This window comes from Homalodisca vitripennis, chromosome 4, assembly GCF_021130785.1.
Source record: "Homalodisca vitripennis isolate AUS2020 chromosome 4, UT_GWSS_2.1, whole genome shotgun sequence".
Classification (NCBI taxonomy): Eukaryota; Metazoa; Arthropoda; class Insecta; order Hemiptera; family Cicadellidae; genus Homalodisca; species Homalodisca vitripennis.
The window spans coordinates 40,254,285-40,282,281 of NC_060210.1; the positions used below are offsets into that span (position 1 = coordinate 40,254,285).

The 27,997-nt window shown below is 31.9% G+C and overlaps 1 protein-coding gene across 1 annotated transcript; it reads left to right on the forward strand.

Moving 5' to 3' along the window:
* The first annotated feature begins 8,524 nt into the window (after positions 1–8,524).
* On the forward strand, positions 8,525–27,980 carry LOC124359182 (aldehyde dehydrogenase 1A1). Its single transcript, XM_046811716.1, has 12 exons — positions 8,525–8,727; positions 13,251–13,355; positions 15,407–15,508; positions 16,094–16,259; positions 21,836–22,026; positions 22,174–22,287; positions 22,924–23,026; positions 23,335–23,519; positions 24,252–24,416; positions 26,429–26,586; positions 26,763–26,837; positions 27,796–27,980. The coding sequence occupies exons 1-12, from the start codon at positions 8,692–8,694 to the stop codon at positions 27,866–27,868; spliced, it is 1,473 nt and encodes a 490-aa protein (XP_046667672.1). The 5' UTR covers positions 8,525–8,691; the 3' UTR covers positions 27,869–27,980.
* Positions 27,981–27,997: the final 17 nt, after the last annotated feature.

Consider the following 27,997-nt stretch of genomic DNA (forward strand, 5'->3'; position numbering starts at 1 on the left):
ATGAAAAGTTTTAGTAAAAATGTGCTAATTGTACATTTTATCAAATATTAAGTATGTAGTACTTGTTCAGTACTGTACTGCAGATATCAAAGACAAAGTTACTATCTAACTTTTACTATACTTTGTGATTTAATGTTTGTTGAAATTTTACTATACATTTAAAGACTGTTTAAACCCTCAGTTTAGTTGTCATGAACAGAAGTTGGATTCTCAGACCTGTGTATGTATATATTTTTTCTTGATCAAGGAAACAAGGCAAAATCAACAATGGCACAAAAAATAATAAGACTGGAGCAAATTACAACGGCCATGAATGTACACTGACATATTTTCTTGGTTGTGACAACAAGGCACACTCAACATTGGCGTTGGAAATATAATTCACTCGAACTAAGAATGTTGATATATGTGCAAAGCCACGGATAACTGGTAGTAAGCATATGTATTTATAAACACAATTTTTGTTTAGTTGTAAATAAATTTATTCTGTGTTTTTACAGAAAAATTTGTATGCTTATAACAATCTTTGTCTTGTAAGTATTCAGGATTACGGAGTTTCTAAATGTTTGAAAGAGTAACGAATACAACTATATTAACATGCCAACATTAAGAGTTGCTGTCTCATCAATCTTATGCAAATTAAACATCTAAACGAATAATGTATCTACGTATGTAACTAATCTGTAGTTTGAGGCTCAGAGATAACGGCCACATGTGAAATCTACCTTTCTTCCAATTGAGCCGGAAGGGATATTTTCTCTTTAAGTTCGGCTGTTTCTGAAAATACACGAAAGTCTTTCATACTGTAAACCCCTTTGTTTATTAAAAACTAGCTGGCCCGGCGAACTTAGTCCCGCCTTAAAGGCAATATCACATGATCACATTTTTTTACTTTTTAAATTAGGATAATTGTAAATAAAAAAATATGATTATTCAATGATTCTTTATTTGCCATTTATTGTAGCACCTTGTGATAAGCTACATTTTTGGTTTTTTTATTAGGCGCGAAAACAAATAACGCGTGATGGTCTTCCACGCGGACATGCCACATTTAATTGGTTGGCCACGGGGGAAAAACATGGATGTTTGAGATTAAGACCACAAACTTTCAACGATTGGCCTTGTGACTTATTTACAGTCATGGCGAATGCAAGACGGGATCGGAAATTGAAACCGTTTAAACTCAAATGGCATGTCGGGTGGGATCATCGGGATCCTCGGAATGAGAATTTCCTCACCTTTGAGATTGTGGTGTAAATCAAATTGTTCATCAATTTACTTACCACTAAACTTGTTCCGTTGCACAGTTTTGGTTGGTATAAGTTTCGAAGCATGATTACTACGGAACCAATATTTAGTTGTAAAATTGTGCCAGGTACATCCAAGGAGTTTTAAACATTCAATTGGATAATTGGTGGCATCATCTTCATTTGTTACACAGTCAACAAATTTGAAAGAATGCAGTGTACCAATGATCTCATTCTGAATTATGTAGTTTAAGTCATCTACATCTTTATTCTTAGCTGCCAAAATTGCTCGCTCCACTCAACCATTCATTATTTTTGAGGTTAGTAATGATGTTTGGGAATAACTTTGTTGATGAGTTCGTCTTTCGATGAGACAAAGTTACAGATATTCCGAGGAAATGGAATCAATCCGCTCGATTCGTCGACAGGTACTCGACCATTACCGATAGTTCAACAATTACTCAGAGAAATCTTCAGCAGATGAATCGTTTCAGCAATGCAACTCTCATGTTTGTTGTCAGCTGAAGTTTCCTAACATAGCGCCATAGATTCGATGATTTGAGGCAAGCGTTTATTTTTGTCGGCAGCAGTGGATCTGGGAATTACTGGCAATGTTTTGGCGGAAATCGCCAGACATTAAAATAGTTGCGCCTCCAAAACATTTTGAGTCATTACGTAGATCTTGCAATGTTACGTTTAACTGCTTCCAATGCACGTTTATGCGCTATTGTGCAATTCGTCCCAGATGATGATCTTCGATTCTGATAAAACTTTCGCCATAGCGGAGCGCTTTGTAATGTTGCATGTTGGTTCTTCAACAGATTGAAGATTTTAACGGCAATTTTTAATGCAGAATGTGCCGTACGACATCCTTCTAGCAATGTGGCTGATATTCCAGAAGAAGCAACTGAAACTGCAATGTTGGATCTTGCACGAACAGTGGCTAAAACTACTGAAATGAGGAATGTCTTACCAGTTTCCACCATGTAAATATAAACCACCGTTTCCATCATCAATTGCCTTCATTAATGTATCATAAACTTCCTTTTGTTGGGGGTTCATCAGGGCACATTTGTTTGAACTACTAAATCTAATTCCTGGTGATCATATTCACGTTCCCGTTTCAATTCTCGATTAAATGCTCATTCATTTTACGATTTGGCGCTGGCATTCCTAACCTGACTAATAAACTACCACACATGAGATAACACATGTCTTCGATCAAGAGTAAGGCCCTATTATGTATCTCCTCATTCATTTTAAGATCGGAATTTATTGAACTGACACGAATTTGATGTTAAATTATCTTCTGCCATATTATCCTTGTATTTGTGCCACAGGTTAGATGGGTTCGATGGAAAGCATATCGAAATGATGATAGCAAAATCATGTACGTATCTGACTTGGAGATGCAGAGATAACTGGCTTTGAATTGTAAAAAATTAAAATTTGAATTGTATTATCTGGATAGTAAAGTCTATGCTTAACAGTGATTGCAGAAACAGTTGAAACAAAATTTGCTGTTTCTCTTAAGCTTACTCTATGCTTTAAAAACTATAAAATGTAAAGAAATTTAAATTGGTAATTAAATGATATAAACATATTTCTTTTGTTGCATTATATATGTTTACAAAAAACAGCTGATTCAATTTGAACAGGCCCTTTCACTTAATAACATATGTTCGCTATAATGCATTTCCTACGGGTATTTCCGTAACTTTTAGAGACCAGTGGGGCGGAATCCTGAATCGGGAACGGGATAAAAAAGTATCCTATGTGTTTTCTCCCAGTTCTTAGCTACCTCCCTACCAATTTTCAGCCAAATCGGATCAGCCGTTCTTGACTTATAAAATAGTGTAACTAACACGACTTTCTTTTATATATATAGATAATTCATTGACTCGCATTCTTGTCTGCATGTTAAGTATAAATTTGGTAATCGTTTTTAAACTAACTTAGTGAAACCCTAGAGACTTGACAATGTTAATATAGCTCAGAAACAGATCACAGCATAATAACATGCATTAGCATATATTATGCATTATTATATTCTATTTGTACTTTTTAAAATATAGTAAAATACTGTACTGTTAATTTATCCAAACATAAATGTGAGATGCATGGTTGATGATTGTATATAAATCACTTATATATTCCTTTTGCGCCCTTTGCTACTTTTTTTTTTTTGCTCTGTATTTTACAAGTATCAGCTTTTAAAAATCACTATTACACAATTTTAGTGCGAACTAAACAGGCATTATGTGTTTATTTGTTTACAGGAGAAACTATTTGATCTTTTTAGTCAGATTTTAATGGGTTTTTAATTGTATTATGGTTTTTTTTGATGATTCATTCTTAGTTTTTCCCAGAATATATTCCTGAGCACATTTAGAAATACATTTTCTTTTTTCAAACAAACAGTCTTAATTTGTCTGACCTTATAGATAACTGTTTAAACAATATTATAGAGTTGTCTAGTTTAAAACTTGTCAATACAGTAGTTTCTGCCAGAACCAACTAAGGATATAAGTGCGTGAAATGCCAGTCTCACCATTCCACTTACTTATACAAATCATTAGCATACTGATCCACAGCAGGACTAGACTATAGTCCCAGGTCCACAGCTCACATAACTTTTGTATTCTACTAATAAAATTTGGTGGTTCAAAAACATTTTAATATAAAATGATTATTAAGCTTTTTCTACATATTATGATAAGATTTCCTCTCATGGGTTACAATCCCACAGCAGGCAGTAGGTTATCAGCTTGTTGCTGAGACAATACATGATGCATTCATTTCTCTCACGTTATATAACCGCCTTTCATAAAATTGCTAAAACTCCTGGAGTCCGATTGGCCACTTTGAATATTGAACTTCTTCAGAGGAACCATTTGAAGAAAATTATCTATTTGTATTTATTTCATTGAAGTAGATTGGGATATGGACTTCAAGCCAATAAATCTAGTCAGTTGGTTTACTGAAGCCTCTCACTCCACAGAGAACACTCAGAGTGCTTATTTACTTCATGCTTCAGTATACAGCATCGGATGAGTTATCCCTTGCTTAGAAACTAATACGATTACATAAATTACGTACTCTGGGAAATAACATGTTTCTCAGTGAGATATCACTTATGGAAATTGCATGTTATTCATATAAAAGCAAGTCATTCTCTTTATTGCTGTAATTTACGTCTTTGAGGACCTGTTATTAATCTTTACTGCTTTTTCCTATTTCTATATTTTAAATCCTCACTCAGCACGATCTTAGAGAATTAATTTGGTTCCTTCTTCTGAAAATTAATAAGCTATGTGAACCAATTTTCGGTTTTCAAGTTCACGAGTTCTGTGTCATCAATTTCTATTATCTCTTTTCTATTTCCTTTTGCTGGTCATATGTTAAGTGAATATTGTGTAAAGATAGGTTATTGGATCCAACTTTTTCAAAAAATTCAAAGTAAAGTTTTTATTTGTTAAAGCAGTTTAGCTGCAGAATCTCCTACAGAATAAAGCCTATAAGGAAAATCATAGGCGAGCTCTTTACTATGATTTATAACTTCCCTCGTAAACAATATGGTGACAATTTTGTTTTTGGACTGAGTTAAGTAACATTGTGTTAATTTCTGCTTGTACTGTTTATTGTATATTATTATGTATTTATTTTAGGGGCTAAAACTTTGCCAAGTGGGTTCCTTTTCCCTCATTAGGCTCACGGTGGGACCAGCTCCGAGTATCTCTTCGCCATCGTCTTATATTGATGGGTTTCTCAATTCAATTGACCGTATTTGAAGGTGTTTGCTGATAGAAAATGCACAAGCACAATGTACTACATCGTATTATCACATTTTATATGTACCGTTAAATGATATCTTTAGAAATAAAGTTCGTCTGTACTGACACTAAGATAATGCCATTGCAGTGCACAATGGAAGCTGTACCTGCTGAAGACAAGTTGTGAGTGAAGATGTACAACAGTTAATATGTACAGAGGAAGGCGAGCTCAAGGTCACAGCTGAGACTCGGCGGCAGACTGGAGAGCAAATGGTAGAACGTGTTATTTACATCTTCAACAATGACAGCAGTTCGTTTTGTTCGAGGTCGAGAAGGTTCTTCTTCTTACTGCTTGTCCTGCTGCCCGGCACATTCAGTTTTACATTTAAAATTTAGTTTTCGAACTCGAATTTTAAATTTAAAACTGCTCTAAAATAAACATATATCTATTCATTCAATCCTATAAGCATGGAAATATTTATTCATACACTGAACATTAAAGATGCGTGTAACATTGAGCTTAGATTACAGGTATTTTAATGTCTTCATAACATTTTTATTTCTATAGTTATTTCATTCTTGATAGTTATATTTTTTCAAAAACGCTACTGAAAATTAAAGAAGTGTAATGAAGCAACATGATCTGGTTTTCTTTTTAGCTATATATAATTTGTACGGGTGATGCAAAATTATGGAAAATGACGGTAACTCGGCTTTTAGTAGTAAATACTTGAAAATAACCATTACAAAGGTTTCTTTTCTTTTTATATACGATAGTTAAGGTCTTCATATAATCGAGACCTATATAGCCTACACGGTAAAACAAACAACAGTGCAATATACACAATGTTGTAAAACATAAAATTTGGTTTATTTTTGTTCTTCAAATGAAAACCATATTATTTTGCCATTAATAAATAACTTAATTGAAGCATAACTTATTGAAATTTTTTTAAATCTTCTTTATTACAACAGGAACAGGTCTGTTTTTATAATATAGGAACGACGGACGCTTCTTAGAAGGATAACAGATTTTTTTCTACATTTCCAGGTAAATAATGTGGAATTTTATATTGCAGTACAATGTCATAAAACGCCGCCAAAAACAAGTTTCAAATGTATATTCTGTGTGTTCAATTTATTAACTATCGTTTTTGTAGTTTTTAGTCATTTATAAAAGTGAGATGAGTTACAAAAATTGTTACGTATATGTTGAATAGAGTAAAATGAGAAAAAGTTTTACACTTATAATTCAATTACAAGTAATAATGGCGCCAACAGTTTAACTTAAAATATTATTGATATTAGTAAATGTTGAGTAATAATAACTAAAGTACTTACTTTTTATGCTGAATTTCTAAGCTTACAAATGAAACTCATTTTATATTTGTTTTATGTTTTATTCTTTATTGACTTCTTACGCCTGAACATTTTTAAAACTACGCCTTATGTTTATTTTTAAAACTACTACTTTTTGGCATAAGTCGTTTAAAAGCCAAAATGTCAGTTTACCCTGTTTAGTACAGTTTTTACTTTTTTTGAAGTTAATTTACTACAGAACATTATTTATGTCTTGTATAACAACAATAGTATCTTATCTACGTATAAAAACATAAGAAATTAGCGTATCAAATGAAATAAATTGTAATTAAGATTGACGTAATTATATTTACACTATATTTGTTTGATATAAAGTTCCTTTAGTAAATTAAAATATGGATTGAGTAGAGACATGAATAAGTACTATGCTCTAAACTAAGTAACTGTCAAATGGTGAACTCAGATGTGTTGAATCATGCTCTGATACAAAAGGTCTAGATAAGGATATGAGTGTGTATTAGTCAATTCCCCTATCGTCCATTCTCTTATGGAACATCAACAACAACAAATAATTAAATTATATTTTGAAAATATGTTTTAAAATATTATGTGCTATTTCAGAATTGGCTTAATAATACAACGTGGTTTTTGTAACAATCAAATAAAAAGATAACATGTTTATACTTATTGTTATTTGTATTAGTCTTGGTGGTATGTGTATATTACGAGTAAATAACATTAAGAGATCAAAATACTCAATACTTCTATCTCTCTTTAGTAAACATCCAATGATCATAAGGCTTTAGTGGAAGTTGAATACATTCGAAGCTACCTTTCGTTTATCAGGCTATAAAGGGGTAGAATATGCCCGAACATTTCCTAAAACTTGTCGATATGCAACAACAAGATCCTCCCACAACTTTTTTGTCCTTAAATTCTTAGAAAATTTCAAATTTATAGTTCACCAAGGACGTAGCCAGCGAGGGGGTCCAAGAGTCCGAACCCCCTTCCAAATTTCAATTGTTTCAATTAATTATTTAGTTAACTATTATTATTATTTGAATAATTCAGTATTTGTACGGCTGAAAGATCGTTCTCAACAGTGATACGAGTCAAGAACTTTTTAAGGAACAAAATGAGGCCTGTCTACTTTGGAAAAATATCAGTTGTCTTGACCCCTCCCCGATTTTGTCTAGCTACGTTCTTGTAGTTCACCACATGTATCTAAGATCTAAAAATATTAGATAATATGAGTGTAAAAATTATGCCAATTTTAAAGTAAAAACAAAAACTAAAAATATGATACCCCATATTTAATACTCCATTTAGCTTGAAACGAGTTATAGATCGAGCGGCCACAGAGGTTTACAAATTGTCTGTTTACTGTTTCAGCCACGTGAAATGCCTCAACACAATATGATAGAAATTCAGTTTAATTGTGAGAAATTACATAAAACCCCTACTTTGTTGAAACGTCCAAGTTTTACAATTGGTTGTATGTAAAATGTTACTGTAAAATGTAATAATGTTTGAGGAGTATATGTGTACTATCTTCGACCGTCACGTTTATTATTTTAATTTGAAAAATCTTGAAGATGTCTTAACAAATGAAATGTTAGAGGGTAGATTGCATATGGGAGAGTTTGGTTTTATTTTTTCGGATTCAACTACCTATCTAACAGTGTATCATATTTATCAATAGAAATTTCGGCTAAATTCATATTAAAAGAGACACATCTTAAAAATCAAATTTGTGCAATCTTTATATTTTTAATAGTTCAACTAAACACCGTTTACAGTAACTACGAGGTAACAATTTATATACGATAAATGTTATGGTATGGTTTCAAAAAGATGTAATATTATTATTACATTTATGTTTCATATCGTACAGGAAAATTGAACCACGGTTGCATTCGCACCAGGTATGTATTCAGTAGCGGTCAACGGAATTTTCACATCAAATTTGTAAGAACGGGATGGGCGAGGCCAGAGTAGTTCATGGAACACAATGTGGACACAGCACATCGGGATCGCTTTGAATACCGGACCAGGAAAATACCTCCACACAGAAATAAATTACCAACTAACTGCGTGTGCGTCGGGCGTGTTTCCCAAGGGAAGGGGAGAGGAACCTGTTTCCAGCCCATTACCGTCGGACTCGGAGTGCCAGTGTGAAGCAGTGACGCCACAGACACCAGCTGTCACAAGGCAGCCTCTCTGTTATCTACCGCTGATAAGACGCCTGCCACACAGCCACCACTCCGTACAACTGCTGGTGTATTTACGGCCCTCATCTGAACCGGCGACTGTATTCCTTGACTCCATCTCTGCGACTACATACATCAGACATGCCGAACCGCACTCCTAAAATCAAATACACTAAGGTAAGTTGATCTCTTTTCTTGACTGTCTTCATATGTGTACATATGACACTAATTGTTAACTTTTACTTCTTAACTGTTTGCAGAAACTACAGTGACGTATTTACCAATAAGCCATTATACCGGGTCTACGGGCTGCATATTACACAATTAACTCAAATTAATTACAGTATCTGACTAATTCCAACAAAAATCCACAAATACTACATGACAAGACTTTTTCGTCAATGTATCGTTTGGCTACTCAAAGATAATGTATTTTCTTTCAAAGTTTATAAAAATATCTTTCATAATGATTATAAATTTGTCTTTTTTCCACCTCTAGAAAAATTTTCACAACAAGTTGTTAATGGGCCGCATTGTTTGGACCCATGGGCCCGAGAAAATGAATTCCGCTACTGAGAAAATAACATACTCTGTGTATATTCTAATTTAACGCCAACGCCCTTGGCATTTCCAATTAGACATTCGACCTTGTTTGTGACTTAGTTGATCGTGACTACCATATCACTAAAAATAAACGCGTTTTTGTTGTTGGAATTATATTACATATAATATTTTTTTTAATCCTTCTGTTTGTTACTAAATCACGTAAAAACTACTGGACCAATTGTACTGAAATTTTACATGGACATTCTTAGGGTTACTGATTAACATATAGGCCTATTCCTATTTCACTCTTGAAATCTCCCTTTTTGATTTAATTAGCAGATAATAAATGTGTTTTTGTGAACATTATAATGTGACAACACTTTCTCATAATTTGTAATAATATACCTACTTTTAACTGTAATTTTGAGCAAATATAAAGTATGCAGTGTTTGAGCATTAGGGTAATGCAGATATAAAAGACAAACTTTCTATCTAACTTTTGTTATAAATATAAAAACTGTCATAAAACACATCTTGGCTGTTTTTAACGGAAGAAAACAATTTAAAACAAACTCACTATGGCACCAGAAATACCTTAGACCGGAATAACTACAATGGCCGTAGTTATATAAGCTACTCTTTAAACGAAATAAGCTTCTCAGACCAGCGTATGCATATACAGTTTTGACCGGGTCAACAATGACAATTCAACTTCCGTTTCAAAATAACATAGAGCTCCATTATTCATTACAGCATACTGTGTTAACTGAGAAGCTAAGAACTTCGACTAAAAGATGCCTCCACGGTGGCCTAAAATAGTTTAATTGTTAATGAAATTGTTTATTATGAAATATTGGAGAGAAATTCGAGTTATTTCACAATACCTATAACAACCGTTTCACTTCCCGACTTGAGGGCCCCAAAACATTGCTCTTAACTTGGGGATTCACTACTGAAACTAGTGATTTTCTTTAAAACAAGTTTAATAATAATTATAATATGTATATATTTTGATTCTTTTGGTCCTAGAATAATGATTGCCACTGTTATATTTAAAAAAAATATGTATATATTTACCTCTTTTTTGGAATTTTTGAGTTGTTTTTTAGAAAAATACATGGGATTTTGATTGTCTTATAACTTTGTAACTAATGAACCAATTTATTGTTTATTATCTCATTTTTAAGGACGTGACAAGTACTAAGTTTTTGTGCATGCTCAAGTTTATTTCTCAAATGGTTTTAAATTTATGGCTTTACAAAAAGTTTAAAAAAATTTTTTATAAATAGTATTTTTATTTATTTTTTATTTAAACTTTTGTTTAATATATAATAATATCCATGCATAAAAAGTTTTACAACATTATAAATAGTATGTAGTAAAAGTTTCACTGCTTTAGCTTTAATAGTTAAAAAGTTATAAGAACTTTTGTGTGAAAAATATAAAAATTTTAAATCTGCGGGAATCAGCGTTTGAAGTTTACACAAGCTATTTAGTAGCTATAGATGAAAGTAACTTACCATACTGGTCCTTGTAGTCGGTGAATGGTATGTTTATATATTGAAGACATATGTAGGCCTAATAAACCACTAACAAGAAAGAGAAAAGGCTATATTTGCTATATTATCACTAAAAAAGGATGGCTGGAGTCTGGTTCTGGCACTGGCTGAGTAGACCGAAAGTAGGTGTGCATGCTCCTCTTCAAATATTTTTTTCACAGCAAGTTATATTATAGTAAATGTTATGTTTTTGCGGTTTCTTATAAGCCATAGAATTAAAATAAATATAAAAGTTAATTTCAATTTTTTTGTCAAAATTGGTCATTTTTCAGTAGGGAATCCCCTTAACTAATTTAAGTTAAGCATTAGAGTACCTGCTTAGTACTCTAATGCATGTACCAAAGACAAAGTTACTGTCTAACTTTTACGTGTGTGTGTTTATATATATATATATATATATATATATATATATATATATATATATATATATATATGATATGATATGATTTCTTCAAACTGTATATATATATAGTTTGAAGAAATCCACGAACTACTAATTTATTTGTTAATGAATCCAACGTAAAATTGATTAACTTATTCCATCATTTAATAACAGTATTTAAAGCTCATCGGAGTCTTAATTCCATTTTAGCACTGTTCATATATTAATTCTTATTCCAGTTCACTACTAGTTTCGTTGTGACGAGATTTAAAAATAAATTGATTAGATCTTTGCAAAGTGTAATGTAATTCTGAGAGAAATTTAGTCTTTCTGTTGATTATAATTATAACTCTTATTCAATTATATTGAGCCTTACTTTGCATTCACTTAAGAAATAAATTACGTAAATACAGATTGTAACACAAATTTTCTGAAGAAACATCAAAACCATTAATTTACTTTTTAAAAGATAAATTAAATTTAACAATGTAAACGATAAAACATAATTACAAAGAAATATGGAAAAACAATAGATGCTATCTATGTTAAGCAATATTGTATTCCAGAATTTTTATTTCTTATTCAGTTATTATAAACCCATGGTTTCATTTTTAGAATATAAGGACAATGAAATCGAAGTAATTATTTCGGAAATACGAGATTGTTGTGAAAATGATATTAAACAAATTATAGAAACTATTATAAACGATATTAAAGAAAATGTATAAATATTTCTTTCTTTAATATTTAGAAGTCAGTGATCATTACAATATATGAAATGTAAAAAATATTACAAAACTATGGATAAAATTAATATAAAATGTAAAACATTTTTTGTTAAAGAATTTAGTGTCTCATATTATTTTAAGTATAAAAAACCATCACTATACCTACTTTTTCAAGACATGCTTTTTTTCTTTTTTTCTTTTTTTACATTTTTTCTCTGCCCGTTATAAGAATTAGTCACTTCTGTCGGTCAGTCCTGTAACTGAATGTCCAGTTTTCTGTATTCAGGGAAGTTATCTTAAAAAGCTAAGAATATAACATAAAACAATTCCAAAACCCAAATAGATTTCACCGCCTTAAATATACACTATACATGTGGATAAGTGAACAGATCTATGTCTCTTTGTGTTGCGATGGATAATGTGAATTGCCAAATATATTTACTGGTACTGATCTTATATTGACACTCGACTATACAAATACTTCTTAATCCAGTTCTGGCTGGAATGAACATTCCTAAACTTAACTAAAACCGAAAAATGAAATTTACACGTTTAAATGGCGAAGGCACTAATTTTACTTTTGCTTTACGTTTCAAAGAGCTCACCCTTGTCTGGGATTGGGCAGAAGTAATTATTACCACTACTAGATGAATGTACAATTTGAATAAATACTACAGTTATAAATATAATTATACCATTATAAATATACATATACGGTAATGGTAAATAATCAAAATTAAATATTTAAAATAATTAAATGTAACCGCTCCTAAATATAAATTAATGCTTGCAAACCCACACAGAAATAAAATTTTAATACTGTGGGATACAAGTCCCACAATAAAAATCCATAAATTTTATGAAATATCCACAAATTTATATAGTGTGAAATATTACATGCTGTGAGCACAAGATATTTTAGGGTATGGAGTATCACACATTGCTACAACTTTGATTTGTATGCTGCTAAGGATAACTGTAATAAATTATCAAAAAAGTTACATAAATAATCCATGAAGCCCAAAATGGGGCAAAATATTAAAACGCATTGAGTGAATGAGATGAGATAACCATTGTGACTGTATCAATACATCAATACATTAACTTATCAAAAGTATCAATACATTAACTTTAGCCAACTCATTAGCATGTAAGTTGGACGAAATGCCTGGTCTATACACAAATGCAAGAGAAATAAAAACCGTTAGTATTTTTATAGTCTCCATATTGTGCCTGATATCAAAATATTAGTACAATTCAGATGGTAACTGACTGATGTACCTCACAATTGGGTGTATAAGGTGTTGCTTCATATTGTAAGGTAGGTTTTTATAGGTAAACATCTATGATATTGATAGAGACTCTGCTATTACAAAAAAATTTTGTATTACAAGAACATCAGTTTAAGATGGCTTTGTCATGTTATAGAAGTACAATATTAAACATTTGGCCAAGATTAAGGATTAACATTGCTATTTGTTTCAGCACTTCATCAACAATGAGTTTGTGGACTCCTTGGACAAGAAAACCTTTGCAGTACTAAATCCTTGCACAGCAGAGAAAATCTGTGATGTGGCTGAAGGTTTTAAGGTACCGTATGTTTAGTTGTATTGTTAATGATTATTTGTAGTAAATGAACATTTCCATTACACTGAAACACCATAGTTTGCTTTTCAAATGCAAGCAGTAAATACCTGAGGTGATATTTTGTCACGTAGTTGTCTAACTGCAAAAAAGAAATCAGCTGCATGGTACAACATATAGCTAAAATCTTTTTCAATGACAATGATCAAATATTGATGTAGTTATTCAATGAAATGAATTTTACTGTAAAAGCTATTAAGGGCTTTTGAAAAAAGTGCAGGGTCAACACTATTTTATATACAACTACCATGGACATGTTATGGATGTACACTTAAAACAAAGTTGGCATCAACATCCTTCAGAATCCAAATTGTATGCATACTGAATAGATCTTGGAAACTATAACAGAAACAGCAAAGGTTATATGGACAAAGTTGTGCATAATAAGACCAACAAATCAATTTGATTAAGTTAATTACTGGTTGTGTTTTCACTTGCTAGGCTTAAAAATTGTTTTTGGTCATAATGTTCAAACTGTCACAGCTGCCTTATTAGTACCTATAATTGAATATTTTTCACATAAATTCTGCATGCAATTTCATCTAATTATTTTATATTATAATGAAAATGTTTTAATACCAGCAAACAGGAGGTGTAGGATTTAAGTCAATTGTTTATGCAATGCCCTATTTTTACTTAAAAGAAAGATTTTACTGTCATATATCATATATCTTATACTTTATTTGTGGGTTTTTGTTAAATAAATCATTAAAACCCTGCTTTTTGTATGGTTGTTTGCAGGGAACTTTTATTATACTATTCAGATGGTTGATAAACCTGACTGATATTTCACTGCACAAAGTGTTGGAATCAGCTGTTTAGTGAAACAGAAATTATCTGACAAGGTCAGTCTAAAAATGACAGTACTGACATTTTTGGGACTGATTAGAACAATAGCATGCTAGTTTCCTTTACCAGGAACTCCCAAAGACCTTGAGCTCACACAGACATAAGATCCCAGTTGTTGAATCTTTGAGGAACTGGATTCATCCACAGACTCAAAGATTGAATTCCAATGGCTAAAAACTTCAAGAGGCTGGGAGCTTTCTGAAGCCAAGTGGTCTCAAAAACCAGACCATCTCAAAACTCAGGAGTCCAAAATTTTCCAGAGATTGGGTGGATGGTCCCAGTAATTGGATAGTCTGAGAATCAGAGAATAATACATTCAGAAGTCAAGTAAAGTATGGGAAAACCCTGAGGACCAGATGGTAATTTGTAAAGGCATGGTGGAACCAGAGACAAAGGATTCTAGATTCCATAAGGCTGAGTGCCAAATGTGCTTGTATATACTTAGATGCTATTAGAAGTTAAGTTGCTCCAGAGGTGGTATAAACTCAAATAATTAAACTAAATCTTATTTTAGTGGCAAGTTTTGTTTTATCACCCAGTAGGTTCTTTGTTTGGAGTTTTTTTATGATGGAGGGAATGTGAAGAAAACCGGATTTTTTCGGACATTTACCATCATTCAGTGATACAAAAAATCAGTAACACTAGGTTTCGAGATCTGCAATCGAGATCATACAACAACACTGGTATGATTATTTTATTTTTATGTAGTTTGTAAAACTATTATGTGTTAGGTTAGTTATTTGCCTGAAGAAGAGATCAGATTGCAGATCTCAAAACATAGTGTTACTGATTTTTTTTGTATCACTGAACGATTGCAAATATCTGGAAAAATCCTTTTTCCTTCACCCTGTAGATGTCTGAAATTTATAATACATCGGCAATTGTCATTGAATTTTGAAAGACATATCAGTGGACTTCTTTGGAGTGAAGGGGTAGATAAATTATTGGTGGTCCTTATTATTAAGCTTGACTTCAAGAGAAAGATATTGTCTTCTTTTATTCTCCTGGAAGAAGGCTATAAAAATCCGTAAGTACAGCTATAATTCTGATTATATAATATTCAACATATTACAATTAATATTTTTAATTTTTTTAATTACGCAAAAGCCAGTTTATAATATTTCTTTAAATTTGGTTTTGTTCAACAGGCCGATGTCGACATTGCAGTGAAAGCAGCAAAGGCAGCCTTCCAGCAAAACTCTGCCTGGAGAACCTTGGATCCCTCAGCCAGAGAGGTCCTCATGAACAAGGTAATTATAATGAAATAAATAAAGTTTTTCAAATTTAATGACATTCGGCACATTAATTTCAGTCAGTATTTATGTGGCCAACTAATAAAACATAGTAGCTGTAAGATTAAGAAAACACTTTACAGTTAGAATCTTTTAAATGGTACAAAATAATTTTTAATACAATGAAAAAATAATTAAGTTAATTAATGGTATAGCAAAGTGTGTAATCCTTAATCACTCAACAATCTCACCTCTTCTAACAATCTTTTTTTAGTGAAGTGAAAATCAGTACAAGCAGAATCACAATTATTGTATAATAACATTTTAAGTTTTTGTGTAGACCATTCTGGATATAATGCATGAGACATGTATTTTGAACTGGACTTAAAATTGGTTTTTTGTTTATTTAGTGATTGATTGTTAATATTGATACTAGCTGATTCCACTGAGCTGTACACTAACATGATGAATTATTACAGATATGTATAGGGCACATTAAAAACAAGCAAAGACATGGTGGGGATGGGATGAGAATAAATCTAAACTTTATCCTCAAAACCTAACAACAGGATTAATTTTATTGGATTGTTTTTAATATAACAGTTGGCTGACCTAATCGAGAGAGACGCAGATGAACTAGCCAGTATACTCACATTGGAAAATGGAAAACCATTCAAGGCAGCATTGTGGGAAATCCATAATGCCGCCAAAACCATGCGTTACTACGGTGGGTGGTGTGACAAGATTTATGGCAAGACTATACCTGTAGGTAAGTACCTCTCTGTTAGTCAGAATGTATTACAACATTAATTTTTCATTGCAATTTATTTCGTTATAATTTACTGGAATCAAATGATCAAATGAACAAGGCAGTTTGTTAGCTTTAATTTTAATTTTACGTTACTTATAATTTTCCAACATTTTTAAGAAAATCTCCAATTGTTTCAGTGGCGACACTTGTTTAGGTAGGCTTTATAAAAATCTGCTGCCACTTGAGCTGCTACTCAAATACCAGTGCTCTCTCAAAATGTCCACTGATTATGCCAATCAGACCTCATATCTACCACATCCAATTTAAATGTTTATACTGATTAAGAGTATATGAGGTGGGCCTAACCATAGCGCAAACTGTAATAGTTTAATAATCATTACTTACCAAAAACATTTTTTTATAGCTTAATTTTGGATTCAGTTGCCAGACATCTGATTTCATTTTTATTTCTGAAATGGCGATCACTTACATTAAATCTTTTAGAAAATGTACTAATTTAGGCTACAATCCAATAAAGAACAAAAAAGGAATTTTTAAATGAACTGGTGCATAAAATATGTAAACTTCATGAAAACCTCATATAGTAAAGAATAAAACAATAAATTATAAATCACAAAAGGATTGTTTTTTTAAACATCCAATCTCACGCCATGACAGACAAACACCAGGACTGGTCTGTGGTGTGGGCAGTAGTTGATTGGGCATATTCCCCATAACAGCATGTGTCACTGCTGAGTTCAAGTAGCTAGTTTGTGCTAAGTTGCATAAACATGGACGCGTAATGTGAATTGAGGATTTTTATTCATTTTCTGCTAGCAGAAGGAACTAATTCAGTAGAAATCCATTGCAGAATGTGCTGTGTTGACAGAGAAAACATTATTAGTGATGATATACTGAGTAGTGTAGGCATTTTTATTGTTTAGAAAATCGATTAAGATTTGCAATTAAAACCAGTTGATCATTTAGAACATAATCTCTAAGGCAAAGTTACCAGAATAATTATTAGTTTTGATAGATTTTCTTATGGAAATGATAAATTTGAAATTGATTCATTTGAAGCCAAAATTAGGGATTGTTCACTTTTAGTTGGCTAAGGAGGATACCACAACTCAGGAGTGCATGGCAGTCAAATTTTGTCACCAACTTTTGACAAGGACTTTCCACTCTATTTTTTTCAATTTTTACTCTTTGTCCACCCCCTCCCTATGCAGTAAGAGTGCCACTAGCTGATACTTAAAATTAATCTAATTGAAGTGATTAATAACTAGTTTTATGATAAATTGTAATATGAATATTTTGAGGTAAAGGGAAGAAAGTCGAGAGCAGAAAAAATTGTTCCAGTTATGTGACCCTGTTTATTTGTAATTAACACTTAGCTCATAAATTACTAAATTTTGTGTTGCATAACAACAATGAAACATATTGTAACCGATATGAGCCTTTAAGGTACTTGACAGAAATAAGCAGTGTTGTAATGGTTATGTAATGGCAATGCTGAGTCTCTTGATAACAATATCTTTAGTCACTCAACTTGTTGTTTTAAAAGACTGAGAAAAGATAAGCTATTATCTATCAAGCTGACTAGAGTGTAACAACTTGACAGTCTAGACATGCAAGTCTATTGTGTAGTTACTGTTATCTATTGACATAATGGTTGTTTACTTATAAATAAAATGTTAATATTCTCTAAGAGTATTTTTTCGCAAAGCTGCTGAAGCCTAAGAAAACAAAAGTGACAAAATATACACCTTCAATTAAATAAATATTACACTTTTCTTGTTAAGAGATCAGAACTAATGACTCACATATAAGTTCATCTGATGTCAAAAGGGCCACTTATATCTCCTATGTCAATGCTAGATATAAATCTGACACCAAGTTGTCTTTCCTCAGTATACCATGTCTCATGCTTGTCCAGCATATTGGAGATGCATCCATTGTAATCGAGTATGCTTCTCCGAGTATTATAATCAACAGGATTCAATCCTTCAACAATTGTAATTAAAGATTATCAGTGACCCTTATGACATAAACAAGTCTGTTTGTGATCCATCTTTTTTTAGTGGCTTAAGTTAATGGAGCTAAACAAATCAAACAAAAAATGCAAGAATGTTATGGCTTAACATTGATTTTGTTTGTTAGAGTGACATGAATATAATTGGCAATATGATTAGAAATATTTCCAGCACTGCAGTTCCTGTATTTAGTTATGTGACCACTGACAAACATTTTATTCAAGAGATGACGTAGTATTCATAGACGTACAATGAATTTCTAAACAAAATCACTCAATAAAATCACTCATGAATCTCTAATAATTCTTAAATGGTGGTTTGAATTCTTAAATCTCAATATTAAAAATTGGGTAAGCTTAGAAGCCCAGAAATACAGATGAACTCAGTTATCAACCAACAGAAGAACTGAAACCTACTTGACATCTATGAATGTCAAGATTTATCATATTAGGTCTTCAATAAATGTTTTATTTGCTGCTGTCTTTCATGTCTGTTCAGAAAAAGGATGTTTGGATTTATGATTAATTTTTACTACAGGAGAAAAGCTAAAACGGTTTCATTCAATCAGTTTTAAACAAAAGTAAAGAGTTTAAAGTGTAAAAAAAACAGTTAAAGTTTTTTTAAAGTCATTAGAATAGAAAAAGTTAACCCTTTTTAAGTCAACAAAAACTTTTGTAATTTTTTCCAGTACATACTTTTGAGATAACTTCTTTTTTCTGAAGGGTGTACTGAAAAGACAAAGGTGATAATAGGGAAAATTTAAACATTAATACATTTATTATAAGAATAGTATAATAAAGATACATACAGGGTGACAATTAAGTCTGGAACCTCTTTTTTAATTTTTAAACCACAATAGAACAAAATACCAAAGTTCACACGTGCTTACTGGTGATAGTAACGCACACATCTGCCCAATTACCGACCGGATAATCCCTTTGGGGGACGGTCCACAAGGAGTCAGACAAAATTCTTAAATAGCAGCATAGGTCAACTTTGGTATCAAATTAAAGGTCTTACTTAGCAGAGTACAATGCTGCAAACCGGACTTCAAAAGGTGGATTCCTTCAGTAGTTATAGCTATTTGAATTTTAAAACAATTGAATAATGTAAATTATTAAGTATTACAAGTAAACACCAATTTTTAAGTACCTGTGATCAAAGTAAGTGTTCAAAATGTTCCCGTCCCATCGTCTGGCAATGTCCTAGGCGGTTGTAAAAGCCATCCACTGCATTTTGAAGGTAGTCACGAGGAATATCTTGAGCTTCTTGGACTATGAGATTTCTTAGGTGCGCCAAATCTCGAGGCTTAGTACGATAAACTTTATCTTTGAGGTATCCCCAAAGAAAAAAATCCAGCGGAGATAAATCAGGGCAACGAGCAGGCCACTCTACTGCACCACGTCTTCCAATCCATCTGAGAAGGAATATTGTATCCAAGTATTCTCTAACAAGGAGAGCAAAGTGTGGTGGCGCGCCATCTTGTTGGAAATAAATTCTTTGGAATTGTCGACCAAGAGCAGCTTGTAGTGCAGGAATTATCTCATTTTGGAGCATTGCTAGATACGAGTCACCATTTAAATTACCATTGATAAATAATGGGCTCATAATTTGATTTCCTATAATACCTGCCCAAACGTTAAGTTTCTGTGGATGCTGTGTATGACTCAATCTGCCACTTTTACATTCTAACAGTAGTTGTGTTATTGGTAATAATTATTGATTCCTGGCTTCGTCAGATGATGGGAGGGGAACATTTTGAACACTTACTTTGATCACAGGTACTTAAAAATTGGTGTTTACTTGTAATACTTAATAATTTACATTGTTCAATTGTTTTAAAATTCAAATAGCTATAACTACTGAATTAATCCACTTTTTGAAGTCCGGTTTGCAGCATTGTACTCTACTAAGTAAGACCTTTAATTTGATACCAAAGTTGACCTATGCTGCTATTTAAGAATTTTGTCTGACTCCTTGTGGACCGTCCCCCAAAGGGATTATCCGGTCGGTAATTGGGCAGATGTGTGCGTTACTATCACCAGTAAGCACGTATGAACTTTGGTATTTCGTTCTATTGTGGTTCAAAAATTAAAAAAGAGGTTCCAGACTTAATCGTCACCCTGTATAATTTTTATCATATTAGTCACAATATACAAGCATGATGACACAGATGAAGTGACATGTGCAACAGTAGTTACATGATAAAAAAGATGTAAAATACTTATATTGCCACCCTGACTGCATAAAATATTTGTAGAAAGGTTATATGACATATATTAGTAAAGAGAATCGTGATTTTATGGTGTTTTCTGACTAATAAATGTTAATAAAAAAGCGGATTACAGACAGCTCACTCACCTTTTCCAGCAAAACTACGGCTACATGTAGACCGCATCTTCCTCTTGGACAACATACTTTGAAGACTATAATTAGTCTGATAACATATAGGAAATGTTAAAATAGTGCAAGCATTGTTCAAAAATGTGAGAAAGATAATTACAAATTTAAAAATAATAACACAATAACCAATATTTTCAAAAGAAATCAAGGTGAAGATTGGAAATGTAATGTGGTCAAACACTTTTAATACAAGACATTTTCAATTATTGCTTATCTTATGTTGTTTCAGCATAGCCTTTATCATTTAAGAAGTTGATCATTTCATCACTTCAGTTTTACCATCAAGTTTGTAAATACCAGTCACACTATCTATGTAAAAATATTTGCTGATATCCACAGATATAGCCAAAATTTACTGTTAGTAACAGTCTACATGTTAAATAATAGTTAATGAGTAAAATATGTTTTCATATGTTTACCTTTAGAAGTTTTCCAAGTGGATCCTCAGACTTTCTTTCCTTTTCCAGAAATATTTTATATATTTCCTACACCCTGTCAGTTGGACTCTTCTTCCCCCGAAATGAATTCTTGGTTACGTGTCTAAATGAAATACTAAAATATAAATTAAACAGTTTATTGAATGGTTTAAATAAGAATGGCACATTATAAAAATATCAAGTAAAACTTGGAAACCAATATAGTGTTAGAATTTTTAAAAGATTTCAATTTATTATTGGCACTTTTGTTTAACGAAATAAACAAGGAAATAAAAGTCAAACTTCTATACTAATCAAAACAGAAACCAAGATTTTCAAAATAAATCAAACACTTGAATTAATAAAGCAGGCAAATCGGACATAAACAGGAGTCTTGATGTAACTCTTTTATATTACGATTATAACTTTAAAATAAAACCTGCGATGAAACACTATTAGACAGGGTTGTACAACATGTTTTTCTATCTCATCAAGTGCTATTCTCAACACCTGCATCACTTGAGAATGGATTGTATATAATTTATTAATCTTAATGTTTATGAATTACTCTATTTTATTCTGACAACACACAATTAACTCCGGTCTCAGATGTGTGCCAATATCTAACTTGAGAAAACTAAAATTTAGTTATTAATAACATAAAAATAATTTACTATCACAGATATATTAATAATAGATATTATTTGCTGATGTTAAAATGTAAATTTCAATGTTACAGATGGTCCGTTTTTCACAATAACCCTAAAGGAGCCTGTGGGAGTGACTGGTCAGATCTTGCCATGGAATTTCCCTGTAGCCCTCCTTGCAGCCAAGTGGGGACCTGCCCTTGCTGCTGGATGTACTACTGTGCTCAAACCAGCTGAGCAGACACCGATCACAATCCTTCAGATCGCTGCACTCACCAAAGAGGTCTTTGTTGTTTTTAAATAAAATATGTTTCAGTTAATCTAGATTAGTTCTTGATTAAATAAATTAGCTTTATATTTTTTCTCAATTGAATCCTTTTTCATACAATTCTTCCATTTTTTCATCTTCATTTGAATCTTTGGCTTGCAGGCTGGGTTTCCTCCAGGAGTGATAAATGTTGTCAACGGTTTTGGTCCCACTGCTGGAGCAGCCATTACAAACCACCCTGACATTTCAAAAATAGCTTTCGTAGGCTCCACTGAGGTAAGTAATCTAATTACAGCTGATAATCAACATTCATTTAAACATAAAACATCTTATAATATAAAGCATTCATATAATTATAGAGTTCATCGATTTTGCTAAAAGATTTCACTAAAGTATTCTCAGAAATTCATACAAGCTGTATACTGGATTGTCTTGTAGATATTTCTACAGCTCCTCCTTTAGATTTTGTCCAGTCAAGCTATAAATGCTGGCAGCTATTCTTCAGTTTACATCTACCATTGAAAAGTTCTTTTATAGAGGTCTGTCTCTCAAGTGTCATGAGAAGGAATATCTTGCAATATGCCTGGTGTCATTGTAAGAGATTATGGTAAAGAATGAAGAAGCAGTGACTTTATAATGATTAAACTCTTTAAAAGCTTGTCTGAAACTCTTTTAATGTGTGATAATAAATTTGAATCTGATGTTCTGTTTAGAATGGTATCATAAAGGCAAACAATTGTTTAATGAATTGTTTTAATGTTAGAGTAAAACTTAAAAATTCTGTTCTGTTAATGTTGTCATAAATAAGCTCTTGATATTTGCTAAAACAGTAATTATAAAATAAAAAGTGTAAGATAATTAATTTTTAATTTTACTGTAACAGTCGATGAGTAATTAAAATGTCTGTTTTAGGTTGGCAGAATAATCATGGAGTCAGCTGCCAAGTCCAACCTGAAGAGAGTTGGTTTGGAGCTTGGAGGAAAGAGCCCAATTGCTATATTTGATGATGTTGATGGTACGTTACTATATATTAAAACTTCTTACCTCATAAATATTTGTACTGATATTTCAAAATAGGTAGGAATTTGATTATCCATGATCCATTATTAAAAGTTAAAGAATTATTTAAGTGAAATTTTCACAAGACTAAGCTCCAGTCCAAATTATGCACTCTCTTTAAAAGTGTTGAATATTTCAGTAATCCTTCAAAGTATCATTAAAAATTATCAAAGGCTGTTTTTATACCTTTGTAATTTATTTTATAATTTTAAGACACTAATTTAATACATATACATGATGTTAAATAAAGCTTAATTTTTGCAGTTGACAAGGCAGTAGAAATTGCTTATGAGGCTGTATTTATCAACGGAGGCCAGGCATGTTGTGCTGGCACCAGAACCTTTGTTCAGGACACAATCTACGATGCCTTTGTTAAGAAGGCAGCAGAAAGAGCGGCCAAGAGGAAAGTTGGAGACCCATTCAGTGATGAAACGGAACAGGGTCCTCAGGTACAACACGTCTTCTTGAATTAAAAAAGATTCAGGACATGTAATAAGGAAGAGTATAATCATGTGTTGCATAATTGATGCCAGGATACTGCATTTCATTTTGTTTCTGTGTATGAACAGAAAGGCCTATGATACAAGGAGAAGTTTGAGGACACATGTTTTGTATTATATAGAAAGGAATTCAAGTAAAATTTAAATTGCCAACAGGTTTTGGTTTTAACAATTGCTTGACTCACCAATAATTAATTATTTAATCTTCAATACCATTTAAAATGTATCTTTAGCTTATACTACAATGCATTGCAATGTTTTACCCACTGAAACTTGTAAATATTAACAAGATGTACTGTATTTATTTATGATACTGCTTTGACGTATATTTTTATGAGTATACTTATTTATATTTAATAAGGGTTTCAATGTAAAAAAACCAAAAAAATTGCTATCAAAACAACTTTGTGATTACCTTGAAACCTCTGATTATTAAATTAACATCTTATCTATGCCAACTCACTTGGTTGTTACAAAATGATTGGAATATATTTGTTAAAGTAAGAACAAAAATATATGGTATATGAATAGTAAAACATATAACCCTCTGGAGCCCAAGTCACAGTTTTATAGTACAGTAAATCGATTCTTCTCTTCTACAAGATTGTCACTTGGAATTCAGTGGATTTAATAGCTATTTCTCGAAACCAGGTTAATAATCATAAATAACCTACTGTTTAGGTTGACGAGGAAATGTTCACCAAAGCCCTGCGGATGATAGAGTCAGGGAAGAAGGAAGGAGCTAAGCTGGAGACAGGAGGCAGCAGGATTGGAGACAAGGGATACTTCATCCAGCCTACAGTATTCTCCAATGTTACAGACAACATGACCATCGCTCGAGAGGAGGTGATTTAGAGAATGTTTTATCCTTCCCTATGCGGTGATAACTACTTGGTTTATTTGATAAAAATAACTAAGATTGGCTGATATTTTTTATTGCTTGTAATTTGTGTTTTATAGGCCTAACAAAAGTTGTATTTCATTAATTATTTATATATTTTTTGTATTTCTGAACTTTAAACTATGAAACTCCGAATGGATAATCCTTGCTTTTTGATACTTATTGAATATGACTTGTAAGAAGTTGAAACTATAATTTATGACTACTATTTGAACTGTTTGATGAAGGTATGTGTAACTAATGTCTACATATATGGAGTTCAGACTTATAATCATACAGAAAAAAACATTGCTGGTGAAATGTTGCTAGTAACTAGCATGATCTGGTGACTATTATGAGAACTAACTCTAATAGAATGTGTAAGCTAGAGACATTGCCTTAGCTGGGACTGCAGGTGAAATTAACTAGTTATCTTTAGCAATGAGATAAACCTGCTATCCTAGAACCAAGTAAACTGATCTATATGTCTCATTTATACAATGTGTATTAATTTTTTTTTAATGTTATTAGTCTGGTAGGTGAAATCAAATTTGCATTGGATAAGAAAACAATTTTTTTTTGTAAATTTAATTAAGGAATAGTTTTGATGACGGTTGAAATGTAATGAGATCAAATTAATTAAAAATGCTGCTGATAAACTTTTATTTTAGTAGTTCACACACACATAACCAGAGTGTGACACATAAATAGTAGTCATATTAGAGTTTACTATTGAGATAAAATTACTGAAAATATAACATAAAATTTACCATTTTTTAGTCTCTTATCTTGTTGGCAGTCACTAATAAAACTATCATGTATATTTTACTTTTAAGAAGCTGAAACGAAAAAGTGACTTGTGAAAAATGTATTGTTGTTTTTAATCCTTTCATTACATTCTCGTTTAGACTCCTAACCAACAACTGATTTCTTTCTTAAGGGAAATTTCTTTGTTCACAAAAAGCTATGTTGTGTTCTAATTCGATGCTAATTGGCTTTTGCCTCCTAGAGTGTACTCTACAGTTCAAAGTGAGCCATTCTGTTGTTTTATACCATTTCCACTACAAATGCACTATTTCAAAGTTTATACTCTAAAATCTTGAAAATTTATTTCGAAGCTATCCTATCAAATTGTACATAATTATGGGTTTATAGCTTACCTGTTGGAGCCACAAAGCTACATAAAACTTACAAATAAAATCCTGAGAAACCTTCTCTTCATCTTCCTGGGTAGTTGCGATAGCAGTTGCAAGCTGTAGAAGTTACATGTGGAGTCTCTCATTTGCAAATATTAGTTTCGTGAAAATGGTGCATCATAGCCAACAAATGTGAACAATGTTCCCTGTTTCTACAATAATTGTTCAAGTAAAATGTAGTAATACAATAAAATTTAACATTTTTTATTTAAATTTTGGTAACAAAATATCTTCTTTCGAAAAAATTATTCTCAAAAGATCTTTTAAGCTTCTTAGACAAGCTATTATCCTTGAAATATATTATACTATTAAAAACTTACAGATTCCTAATTTTATTCAATTTATCTTAATAGCATAACTGATTTTATCGAAATTTGGAGGGTCCTAGTTGCATAGAAATTTATTATCGGAAAAGTTTTAACACAGAAGAAAAATTTCATTTTACTACCAGGATAATTTCCAGAAGTCTGTTGTTGAATTCAGAAATACTATGTGAATTTTCTAAGAGAAAGTTATACTTACCATTTGTTGTATGTTTTATAGCTTATTCTACCAGATAAAGGTAGGTCTGTATACCCTTACACCTCATCTTGGCAGGTGGTTGTTTTTCTGAATTTTCTGTAGCAAGGAAGTAATCGTTCAAATTACTTCAGAAAAGGCCATTCACTAGAATCAAATCAAGAACCTCCAGAACGTGAGGCATGAAATGTTACCACTTAGCTACCACCACAAGGTGTCTATTAAATTACCAATATCTATACTAATTTCCTCGGAAATTTCAGATTTTTGGCCCAGTCCAGCAGATCCTGAAGTTCTCTTCTGTGGAAGAGCTAGTGGAAAGAGCTAACAACACTACGTATGGTCTGGCCGCTGGCATTGTCACCAATGACCTCAACAAAGCCATCGCCTTTGCCAAGGCTGCCCAGGCTGGCAGTGTCTGGTGAGAAACTCTCCAAATTCATTATACTTTATATATGGCATCAAATTTTGGGTTATAACTCTTTAATAAATAAGCATTCTATTTCATTACTGAAATAATTTGTAATATTCAGATTTCAAAAGCCTCAGTAAATATTTTCTTGCCAATTTCCTACAAAGCATCTTTATACTTTTCAGGGTGAATTGTTTCAACATTGTGAGCTATCAAGCACCTTTTGGTGGTTACAAGGAATCTGGATTCGGAAAGGATATGTAAGTACATCTTTTACATAAATATCAATCTATAATCATGTCTTATGTTTAAATTTTAAACTTTCACCCTTTTTAAAATAAGATTAATAAAGATTTTTATAACAAATAAATTATTAATAAGTTTTTAGTCAGTACATTTTAAATGGATCTTTCTACTAGTTTTGCAATGATAGTGTAGTTGGACGAATGAGCCTGGCCAACTACATTACCTGTTACTGTGTACTTCTAAAGTTTAACTTCAATACATAGTATGTTTGTACGAATAATTCCTTGTACTGGTGTCCGTGCACCTTGTTGGACAAAAGTGAGAAAGTACCAGAATTATGGTTAATTTTTTTAAAGATTACATATCTATATATTAAAATAATTATTTGATATTGATATATAAATTATATACCCTTTTGGCCAAGGTTGTAAAGAGGTTGTGTGGAGAAAGGTTCTAATTAATACAAATTTTTGGCAATAGATATTTTTATCCACTTTGGAAAGCAGAATATCAGTAAAAAAAGAACACAAACATTAGATTTAAATTATTTCATTAACTAACAGGAAACATTTTGATTTTTCTTAAACTGAATTAAAGCAGTAAAAAAGAGATCTTGAATGAATTCCAGGTAAATTCCCTTCAGTAATAACAAAGTGAACTAACTGAATAAACCTATCGGCAGCAGAGTATCGAAGAGCCTAAAAGAATGTAACTAACAAATTTTATCAAACTGAATTCAAGGAGAATTTTGGTGCCCTTTAACCATAAAATTTAAAAAATCTGTGTTCAGGACTATTTCTAATCTTAAGAATCTTTGTATAGAACAATCAAAACAATTATAAAACTTAAAGAAGGATCTAATGAGTCCTTGACAATGAATTGGTTTTATGATTTCAAGTTATATACATTATACACAAAACTACTTTTTGATACAACGTAATGATGCAAATTCTGATTTTTTTCTGACTATAGGGGAGAGGAAGCTATTCACGAGTACCTCAACATCAAGACTGTCACCATTGCACTGCCTACACCATCAAAGTAACATCTACTACGCTCACTGCATTTTTGTTATATAAATCATTTTTACCACATTTCATGTTGCAATAACTGTTTAAAAAACAAATTTGTTCAATAAACTTATCTACAATAATGTATATTGCATTCCTGCTGT